The sequence below is a fragment of the Myotis davidii genome, unplaced genomic scaffold (genome assembly GCF_000327345.1).
Source record: "Myotis davidii unplaced genomic scaffold, ASM32734v1 scaffold168, whole genome shotgun sequence".
In the NCBI taxonomy this organism is placed as follows: Eukaryota; Metazoa; Chordata; class Mammalia; order Chiroptera; family Vespertilionidae; genus Myotis; species Myotis davidii.
Window position 1 is genome coordinate 361906 of NW_006383016.1, and position 10660 is coordinate 372565.

The 10660-nt window shown below is 52.3% G+C and overlaps 1 protein-coding gene across 1 annotated transcript in view; it reads right to left on the reverse strand.

The window, feature by feature from the left end:
* Window positions 1–455: 455 nt before the first annotated feature.
* The window catches only part of WIPF3 (WAS/WASL interacting protein family member 3), a 55029-nt gene continuing 44824 nt past the window's right edge, over window positions 456–10660 (reverse strand). The window contains exons 6-10 of the mRNA XM_006779077.2: window positions 10513–10657; window positions 8688–8843; window positions 7598–7699; window positions 3048–3124; window positions 456–2139 (exon numbers count right to left, since the gene is read on the reverse strand). Coding sequence (XP_006779140.1) covers window positions 2116–2139; window positions 3048–3124; window positions 7598–7699; window positions 8688–8843; window positions 10513–10657 — 504 coding nt within the window. The 3' untranslated portion in view covers window positions 456–2115. The remainder of the gene's footprint in view (window positions 2140–3047; window positions 3125–7597; window positions 7700–8687; window positions 8844–10512; window positions 10658–10660) is intronic.

Here is a 10660-nt window from a genome sequence, read left to right on the forward strand (position 1 = left end):
CCCCCCCCCCACCGCCAATTGCGATTTGTGGTTTCCGCTCATTCCTTCTGTCTGCCCTTGAATCGTTTTGTTTTTCATTTCCAGCCCAGCGTTGTGGACTGAACACGTATAAGCACCTCACGGGGCAGGTGGTGCCCTGTAGGCAGGACTGCCTTTGTCTAGGGCAGTGGTTCTCAACCTGTGGGTTGCGACCACTTTGGCGGTCGAACAACCCTTTCACAGTGTCACCTAAGACCATCCTGCATATCAGATATTTACATGACGATTCATAACAGTAGCAACATTACAGTTATGAAGTAGCAACGAAAATAATTTTATGGTTGGGTCACAACATGAGGAACTGTATTTAAAGAGTCAGAGGGTTGAGAACCACTGGTCTAGGGCCTTCTTAACCACGCTATTTAAATCCTTTGCAATTCTGTCGTACAACTGGGAGGGAGGTGATGTGAATACTGTTATAATAAAGGAAGTCTGACCTTTCGGAAACCTTCCAGAACATCTGAAACCCAGCAGCTATGCCCAGAGCTGGCGACCTGGAAAACTTCTTTTCCATTGATTTCTGTTACAATTTGGCTTGATTTAGTCCCCAGAGAAGGGAACTTGACCTTGCTCACTGGCTTCTCCCTGCAAGGAGGAAGCACAATGATGGAGGGAAGCATCCTAGGTGACTCCAGACCACCACTAGGTGCGTGCAGTCACGTGTGAGCAGAACCCTCCTATCCGCTGCCTTTTTGGATGGCTTGGTCTGGGCATGGTCCCCTCAAGGTGGGAGCCCAGGTGAGGCTGGTTCCAGAGGAAACATTTTTACCACCTGCCAGCCTCTCCTTCCACAATTTCCTATAATCTGCAGCTATTTTGATAACAGGCCAGAGATGAGTGTGTTTCCTTCTATTTTCTCCCCTTCCTCTGTCACAGCCGGCCTCTCCCAGGACAGGGACCCCTGGGGGTCAGGCGGCAAGCACACACACACTTCTGTTCCCTCTCCAGCTCAAGACCATGGATGGGTGTGAGCAGCAGTTGGAGCCCACCCTGGCCTGCTCCTTATCCAGGGGTGGCTGACCGTGGACACGGCTGACCCCAGAGAGGTGCCCCCAACCAGATCTCGGGCAAGTTCCATTCTTCAGCTCAGAGGGAGCTAGGTGTTGCCTGAGGGGTGGCCCTAGGCCTTGGGGCAGATATTTGAGGCAGATAGATCCTAATGCATTCGGCCCACACTTTTTCTTGCCATAGAAATCCTGCACTTGGGAGAGAAAACAAACACCGCTGAGACAGGATTAGTAATTTACTCTAAAAGTGAGTGTGATGCAGGTTTCTAACTTGGAAGGAAAATACCCCAATCTCCTAAAGCTCACCCCATGGCGGCCTGGCTGCCAGGAAGGGGCTGGAGGGGACAGGAACGACGTCTCGGGGACTTGGGCACGAGGGGCACTGTAAACAGAGTATTGGCTACTCGCAGGATCATCCATTTACAAAAGGGGCTGAGCCCGCGCCTGCCTGAGCTGTGTGTTCTATTTACACGAGGCAGGAAAAGAAAGAATCCCTGTACAGCCAGACGGAAGCGGGACGCGGCGGCCCGCCCACTGGAGGCCGAGTGGCGTCCGTCGTCCAGGAGAGGGGACGCTCGGTCTCTGAGCTGTGTCACGTATAAGGCATTGTTTGGTTTGATTCTGCAGTCTGTGTGCTGAGAACATACAATCATGCCAATCGGAAGTCACCGTGGATACCGTGACTGTGGGGCACCTGGCAAACCAAGGAATCGTCTAAACGCGGGTCCGTATGCAGGAAGGGCCAGCCTGCACGGTCTTTACAGTCACGGGACGGACGCTGTGCGGTGGGGCAGGAGGGCTCCATCTGCACCGGCAGGCGAATGCCAAGATGCATTTTGAAAAAATGGAGAAACGGTGAGGGTGGCTTTTTTACAAAATAAAAGTCGACTATGATACCGATTAAAGCCTGTGCAAACCACGTATTTACAATAAATAAGTGCTCCATGCAGAGCCTGTATGTCAACTGCATTCCAACTGGAGTGCGGTGAGGTCAGACATGGCCTCCTGGGATGCCTGTCCGCAGGGGGGAGCCCCAGGGGCCCGCAGGACATGGGCTTCCTCCGTCTTCTCACCGGAGCGTCTTCAGAGTTAACTGTGGAAACATGACAGCATCACCAGGTGGGGTTAGAAGACTGCACACAGGTGACTGCCCCTCACCTCCCAGGGCTGGGCACCGAAGCGCTCTCTCTGTGCAAGGCCGCCAGGGCCTGATGCGTCCTCATACGCAAGGAGCTGATTTTTACCCAGGGTTGCAGGTGGAAAGGGATGAAATGGGACATGCAGTTCATGACAGGCAGGGCCTAATGCCATCGTATAACATGTATAGGCTCAAGCATTTTTCATCTTTTATGTTTCACACAGTCTGACTTTAGCCAGAAATCTATATATATAAAAGCCAAGTGACTGAAACGACCAGAATGACCGGTTGCTATGATACACAGTGCAGTGGCCAACCAGCCTGATAGGGCCTGGATCGGCCCCTGACCCCAATCAGGGAGGGGCAGGGCCAGCTGGCCAACCTCCCACAGCTGATCAGCCCCCATCAGGGCTGGTTGGCCAGACCCCACCCATGCACGAATTTGTGCACTGGGCCTCTAGTTTCAAATAAAAATGCTCAATAAAAAAAGTTTAAAAATATTATAATATTGATGAGTAAAGAACCCCCCCCTCCCCCTCAGGGTAAGAAACCATGTATTCCATGTATGAGAGAGAACATGGAACTATGTTATATAAATGTTACAGTCGCTCAGGCTGCTTGAGCTGACATAGGAGGGCAGAATGAATGGGGAATAGACGTGGTGACTGCAGATAAGTCCACAGGGGTTATGTGGTGGCGATTCCAGGGACCACCCCCCACCCTCACTCTTTAGGTTTTAAAGTTCTGAGTGTCATTCCAGCGGGAAACAAAGGCACACCCCGTGGCTCTCCCTGAGGAAAGGGGTGAAGCCGTTAGGAGAGACATACCCTCACCGTCTCCGACGGACCTGAGGGATGCGTTACCTGAGAGTTTCTGCCTTTGATGTCATCGGAGCTCTGCCCAGCAGCCTCAGTGTGGAGCCAGGGACCAGGTGTACGGCCTGAAAGGCACGGGAACAATCTCACCATCTGCTGGCGCAGGGCCCGGCTGTGCACGGAACAGAGACGCGGGCTAGACCGGTGCTCACGGCGCTGACAGTACCAGCAAAGGAACCAGAGCAATGTGAGCCGGCCCACCTGAGACCTGCAGCTGCTGGCCCCAGACTGTGTGTTTCCACACTGCTTCTGGGGCCCGGACTGCGCGCCCACGGGCCACGTCCAGCGTGCTGGGGCGGGGGGACAAGCCACAGAGGCCTGTCGTCTCAGTGTCTAGACAGAGTGCATCTTAGCTCAGACACCCACCAGCCCCAGCACCCGAACGTGCCACCCACAGCGCTGGCCTTGCTTTGAAAAAGAGCCAAAGGTAAGTACGTGTTGTCAGTCACCCTCCGTCCCGCCAGGACCCAACTCCTTCTCTGAAATGCATGGTGTTGAAATATTACACAAGTTATATACATTCTCACAATGGAGACTTCAAATACAGAAGAACGTAACAGGAGAAAGAAAACCAACCTGAAGTGGCCCTCTCTGCCTCCCCCTCCACCCAATCCCCATTTTCCATCCCGGAGTCACTGCTGCTCCGAGTCTGGTGTTTCTCCCTCCAGATACTTTTCCATTTGGGATTTACCATGTAGGTACAGGCGTATATACGCACATATATGGTCTCACTGGTCTGGCTGAGTTTTACTTATTTATTTTCATATACTTTCATGGCTGAGTTTTAATCCACATTCCCCGACGTTCCTGCGAGGACTTCTCCTGAGTCAGGTGTTCCGAACGGTGGCCCTGAAGGCGCTTCTCCTGCTGCATTTGGTACAAGACCTCTGTCCTGCTTCTGCCACAGACGAGAATTAAAGAACCACCTCCCCAAGTCCTCCGGACACCCCCACTGCTGTGCTCCTCACAAAGCAGCGTGAGCAGCAGGAACAGCCATCGCAAATTATTTGTAAGATTGAAAACCCGATGACAACCCACGTTCAAGAAAAGTGTCCGGGAGTCTAAAGTGTCCGGGAATCTTCCTCTGAAGGAGTCATAGCAGCTGTGTGAATGTTTACAAAGGATCAGAGAATTTGGGGTGACATTCCAAGAATAGCAGTCATTCGAGCATGCCAGCTGCTGTGTGGGCTCCCTGGGAGGAAAAGCAGGCTGGGAATTGTCTAAGGAGAATGACCAGAACTATTTTTAAAATTCATAAAAGTATGTGTAACAGACTGAATTGATTCTTCCTGGACCAGCTGGTTTGCTTTAATCTCCTAAGAACACCTTTTCAGTTTTCTATAAGAACCCAGATGTGGTCTTGGGAACCTGTTGAGGCAGGACACGGTTTTCTGAGAGAACTCTCTCACAGGAGGTCTCTGCAACTGCCACACCCCGAATCCAACGGGCTCTGTAATTCCCATTAAAGTGCTTTTTAAATTAATGAGTGCACTTGTCACTTGTTCTTTTTTTTTAATCTTCACCCAAGGATATTTTTCCATTGATTTTTAGAGAGAGGGGAAGAGAGAGGAAAGACAGGGAGAAATATCGATGTGAGAGAAACACATCGATTGGTTGCCTCCTGCATGTGCCCTGACCAGGGCCCGGGCCAGGGAGGAGCCTGCAACCAAGGTACATGCCCTTGACCAGAATCAAACACAGGACCTTTGGGTCCGCAGGCCGACGCTCTATCCACTGAGCCAAACCAGCTAGGACTGCATTTGTTCTTGAATAAAGATATTTTCAGGTAAATGACATAGAGAGTGCTAGATTTTTAGCCAGTTTCTTAACTAAATGAAAAGTAAAAAGACACTGATTTCCAGCCCTAATTCCATGTGGCTGTCTGACCTTGAACTGGCTGTTCTTAGGTTTAAAAAACTCCAGTCAACCACAGAAGAGGCTTCCTCTAGGCCAGGGTTTCTTAATGTGGCTCATTTGGGGCTGGTTGGTGGTGTGTGGCCTGCCTGTGAGCTGCGGGCTGTTCAGCATGATCCTAGATGCCAGTAACACATCCTTTATGCCCCAGACCATCTGCAACAACAAAACCTGTCTCCAGACAGCACCAGGGTCCTCTGGGGGCGGATCCCCCCCATGGGAGAACCACTGGGCAATACTACAGGCCCCTCCATCGCTCAGCCATGCTCCCTGGTTTTCTGAAACACCACTGTTAACAACAGCAGAGCTAGGAGAATCGCTTTCCTCACACAACAGAAAGGAACGCTCTGCATCTCTCCTGATGCACTGTCGATGGGAATGGACAATGGAAAAACACTCTGGTGGGCTCCCCTCACCCCCCCGCCCCCATTAAAAGTAGACTTTCCCTATGATCCAGCAATTCTACTCCTGGGGATGCACACGAAGAATGAAAGCTGGGTCTCAGAGAGATCATCGTACACCCATGTTCAGTGGCACTTTAACAAGTGCTGAGAGGTAGAGGCAGGGCAAGTGTCTGCTGGTGGATGAACGGATAAAGAGAAAGTGGAGTATCCAAACGCAGGATATTCTTCAGCCTTAAAAGGGAAGGAAATGCTGGCAAACACTCATCCGGCAGAACCAACGCTGTCTCCCAGACCTCGAAGAATGCTAACCTGGGGGGCCAGGCCAGGGGGTAGCAGGAGGAAACAGTAAGGAGAAATGTGATGGGACAGGCCTGACCCTTCGCAGACTGACACTGACATCATTAACAAGGTTCTACCCTCGGGCTCGCGGGGATGGCAGGGACATGCTAATTTAATTGTGTGGAAGGCGATGTCTGCTAATTACAGATGCCATTTCTGCTCTGCAGGATGTCAGCTCATTTAGTAGGTTTCTCCTCCCCTTGTTCCTTCTAACGGCACCTACCCAAGAATCAGGAGCCCAAGAATCAGGAGCCTGTGTTTGGGTCTGGGCACTGGTTTGTGTTGAGAGGAACGCAGCACAGACTGCCACTGCGCCCTCCTGGCCAGCTGTGTGTGGGCAGAGCTTCTCTTATTCTCAGAGACAAGACGGGGCACCATGGGCTCAACGCACAGAAACCTCAGAGGAGCATTTCCTGAGCTGCAGGTAGAAGGCTCCGGAGCACACTGGCCAAGGCGGTGTAACAGAAGGAGACTTTGAAGAACCTGCCTGCTGGAATGGTTTGGGACAGAGATCAGCAGAGTATGGCCCGCAGATCAAATCCAGACAGCACCTGTGTTTGTGAATCAAGTATTATTGGAACACAGCCACACCCATTCATTTACACACTGTCAATGGTTGCTTTCACGTGGAAATGGCAGAAGCGAGTAGTAGTGGCAGAGACCATATGGCCTGCAGAACCTCAACTAGGTCACCTCTGACCCTTCAGAGGAAATGTCCGCTGACCTCTGGCTTCTCCTAGGGGTGGGCCACTGGAACGCCTCCAGGGGCCAGGGGGTCACATTTGTGTGTTGCAGTTGTGGTCTAACAGAGAAGCGGGGTTGCGGCATGAAGGCGGACAGCTGCAAACTAGCGGGAAGCTGAACCCTGGAGCAGGGGCCTCACCAAGGTCCTTGTGAAAGAGACTCAGGATGCCTGGCCTTGGGCTAAGCCCGGACTCTGATGATTTTACAGTTTTCCACGCTGGCCCACGGAAGCCTGGGGCTGGGGGCCTTCCTCAGCTTGTGGGTGGGGAGCACATCCCACCCTCCCCTGTGTTGCTGACTCTGTCCCGTCTTACCAGCTCCTGTCCAATCGGATTGGCTCAGCACCAGACACGAATCGGCTCATGTTTTGACCAACCAGCAGCATCGGTGTGTGGTCAACACCCCACCTGGCTTGGCTTTGCTTTGCTTCCTAACGTCCTGCCTCCCTGGCCTTTGGGCCTGAGGGGCAGGACACCAGCCCCTTCCTCTTGCACTCTTAGGGCTGAACAGCTGAGCTGAGGGAAGGTCTCCCTCGGAGCCTGACCACATGATGAAGCCAGGAGGCGGCAGCTCTCACCCGGGAAGACCTTCAGCCTTAGCTGGACATTGGAATTGACGGGCAACTTTTGAAATCGCCAACACTCTGGCCCTACCTAGGAATTCTAACTTTGGCTGGTCTAGTGCAGTCTGGCCTTCAGGGTTTTTAAGTTCTCTAGGTCATTCTGTTGTGTAGCCAAGGTTGAGAGCCGCTGGCCTGAGCACACTCTCATTTCACTGTCGGTCAGAATGGGGGATTTTAGGGTTCTTCCAGGCTACCAATGCCAAGTTCCTGCATCCCATCTTCCTTGGGGTGTTTAGCTCCCCAGTCAAAAGCCCCAGAGAGGGGAGGGGTCACTGGTGAATTCACCCAAATATGATTAAACAATTAACTCTGGTATTGGTGAAGCCTTGGGGACTGGGACTGATAAGCGCTCTGGAACTCAGACGTATGGACGGCACTTAACACGGTCCAGCACAGTAAGAGAGGCCTCGGTAATCTCTGAGAGGCAGCCTATAGCCAGTGAACGCATGCCAAGCACCGGATGCTGGAGAGTCAGGGAGAACCAGGGGTCCTGGCAACATGAGGGCGGTACTTACTTCGGGGGATCTTGCTGGGGTAAATCTTCTGGCAGGGCTTGTACTCATCCGGAGGAGGAAAGTCTTCCACAGAATGGAACGTGAATTTAGACTCGAAGTCATCTGCGCACATGGGAAACGGCAAGGTTACTCGGTTGCCGTGATGACCCAAGTCGGGGAATTTCCCGGCGCACAGGTTGGCCTGCCCAGTGCTAGGGTTTCAATGGCGGGGCTATTCCCCCCAGACCTCCATCCACTTCTCAATTTTTACTGTTTAGCTGGGACAAGGGGAATCGGGAAAAATGAAATCAATGGACTCTCCCCATCACCCACCCCAACTGACACCCACCAACATCTTAAGGAAGCTTCTAAAGGGAGCTGAAGAGCTACAGGGTTCTCCAGGTTCCAGGGTCAGAGGCAGGGAACGTGGCAGGCACAGGGACAGCAGAGTCCCCACGGCCTGAAGCCCCCCTGAGCTCCTGGAAGGGGTTGGGTGGGGAGGAGTGGGCCGAACAGGAGTCCCAGCCTGGCTGGTGAGATGGAGCATGGCCTGTGTCCGTACAGACTGACCCAGGTCCCCAAAGCAACGGGCTCTGTCCTGAGCCCTTGATGGCAAGGAGAGGGAGGTGTGGCCTTGTCAGTGGTTGAGTCTCTGCTTTATGATCCAGGCTTTGTGTCTGACAGTAGCTCAACCCACAAAGGGATCCAAAGATTTTTGGTCACATCTGACCCCATGTGACTTTCCTTCCTATCTCCATATTTTTGCCCTCACTGTCCCCCTGCCTGCTGGGCCTCCTGTCCATTCATTCTCCTCATCCAAATCACTCTACCCTTTCAGCCCTATGCATGGGTTTCTCCATGGAGACAGACACAGCTTTGATGTTTGTTTTCTTCCCTCTCTTTAAACTCAATCAGAAGGTTCAGAGTGGGTTCTGGGGCCCTCCAGAAAGCCTCCAGGGAAACCCTGTATTTAACACAACCTGTGGGCTGTTCTGTGCTACAGTGAGCACCCTGTTCTTGCAAAGCACGCATCCTGGCGGGCGGGCTTCCTCCTGGGACAGGGAACCACCCCCTCCCTGGCAGCTGCGCGGCAGCCCGTGGCCCCGCTTACCAATGATGTGCATGTGCAGGCCTCCGTTCCGCAGCTGACCTCCCGGCTGTGGTGTCGGGGTCCAGCCTGGGGCCTGCTGGCTCCTGCTGGAAAGCTCCGTGGTGGGGGATCGCGCAGGGGGCGCTGGGGGTGGGTTCAGCTTCCCCCCACTGGTACCTGACAGAGAAGATGATGGTATATTCAGACACTAGAATGCTGTGAGGGGTGAGGTATTGAGACCTGCGGATGTAAGATGAAATGGTGAGGAAAAAGGTTGCCTCTGGAGCCAACCTGCTTGGACTGAATCCCAGTTCTCCCACTGGGATAACACAACCTCTCTGTGCCTCAGTTTTCTCCTCTGTCCAATGGGAATAATAATAGCGCGCGCACACACACACACCTGCTAGAGTTGTTGAGTGAAGGAAGTTGCATGTAGTAAGGGCTCAATAAAGGTTAGCTGCTGCAATAATCTTAATGACAATGTCCATCCTCATCTTCAGATGGCACAGCCCCAAAAGGGGAACCACTGCTATAAAAGTATTTCCTACAGTATTATTCACAATAACCAAAAAGGGAATCAACTGTAACATCTAACACTGAGAATAGGATACGTTCTGATTATCATGTTAATATGCTTATAAATAAGTTTTAAAGATTGGACAAATTGCTTTTAAAATAATAGATAAAACAGAATAGAAAATATTATACACAAAATGGTATTAACTATGCAAATACATAGGTACATTCAGAAAAAAAGAAGTAACACACATCCAAATATGACCGTTTTTACTTCTGGGTGATGTTATTATACGGTAGGTAATTTAAATTTCTTCCTATTTGCTCTGCGATGAGCTTTTGTTATTTTTAATGCAAATAAATACATTTAAGAAATATCACACATCAAAGAATTTTCTGAAAGATCAAGGAACACGTGTATACGTGTGGGTGTGTGTTGGGTGCGTGTGTGGGTGTTTGTAAATATAATGTTGGGGTATTTATGAGTGTGTTTGCATGTGTGCGTGTGGATGTGTGTGAGCGCTTCCCATTCAGACAACCACCAAGAGTGAACGAAGCCGTTGCGCTACACGGACATCAGTCATGGGCAGGTGTGTGTGCTCAATCGCAAATCACTGCTACTGGGGAGCTAAAGGAATTACTTTTAATATTTGGCTGAAATCCAGACCCTCCATTTCCTTGAATCAGCAGGAGAACCTGCCAAAAAGAAAAAGGCAGAACACTGATCCAACCTCCTGAGGGCCAGTGACATGCTGGCTGGGAGCCAGGCTGAAATAACTCAGGAAAAATTGAACAGGAAGCTGGTTTTGAAGCAAATGCACCACAGCCCCTCCGCCCCAGGGAGGAGGTCTGGGGACTGGACACGATGGGAAGAATAAATACCACCCCGCTAGATCTCCCTGCTGTCGGGCCTGTTCCAACAACTGCCTGAGGGGGCACTACTGCTCTCCCCTCTTCACAGGAGAAGGAGAAGCACAGAGAGGCTGTGACTGTCCAGGGTCACACAGCTAGGAAAGGCGAGGGGATCTAGGCCAGATTCCCCGGCCTGTCATCTGCATCACCGTGGACAGGTCTCCCAGCCGCCCTCAGCCTTGATTTCCTGCCTCTAACACGAACACCGCAGCTAAAGTCCCACAGCCAGGCTTTATTAGGCTCCACAGGGGCACTGAAGGGGTCTGCTCTAAACCAAAAGCCCAGCGTAAGGCACCGAAAGGTAGTCCCAAGAGGCTCACAGGAGGTCTCTGGCTGTGGCCCTGGCACTTCCCCGACTGCCAGCACCGTCTGGTGACCCTCCCGCCTGGCCACCCTGGACCCGGACAGTGGCGCTCACCTGGGCCTCGGCCCGGCCTCTTCTTCTGCAGGAAGGGCTGTCCAGGTGGGGCAGGTGGGGCAGGCGGGGCGGGCAAGGCCTGCACGCTGGGCTTCGGGGGCTGCGCCTGGAAGCTGGGGGACTTGGGGGGCAGAGGGGGTGGGGCCTC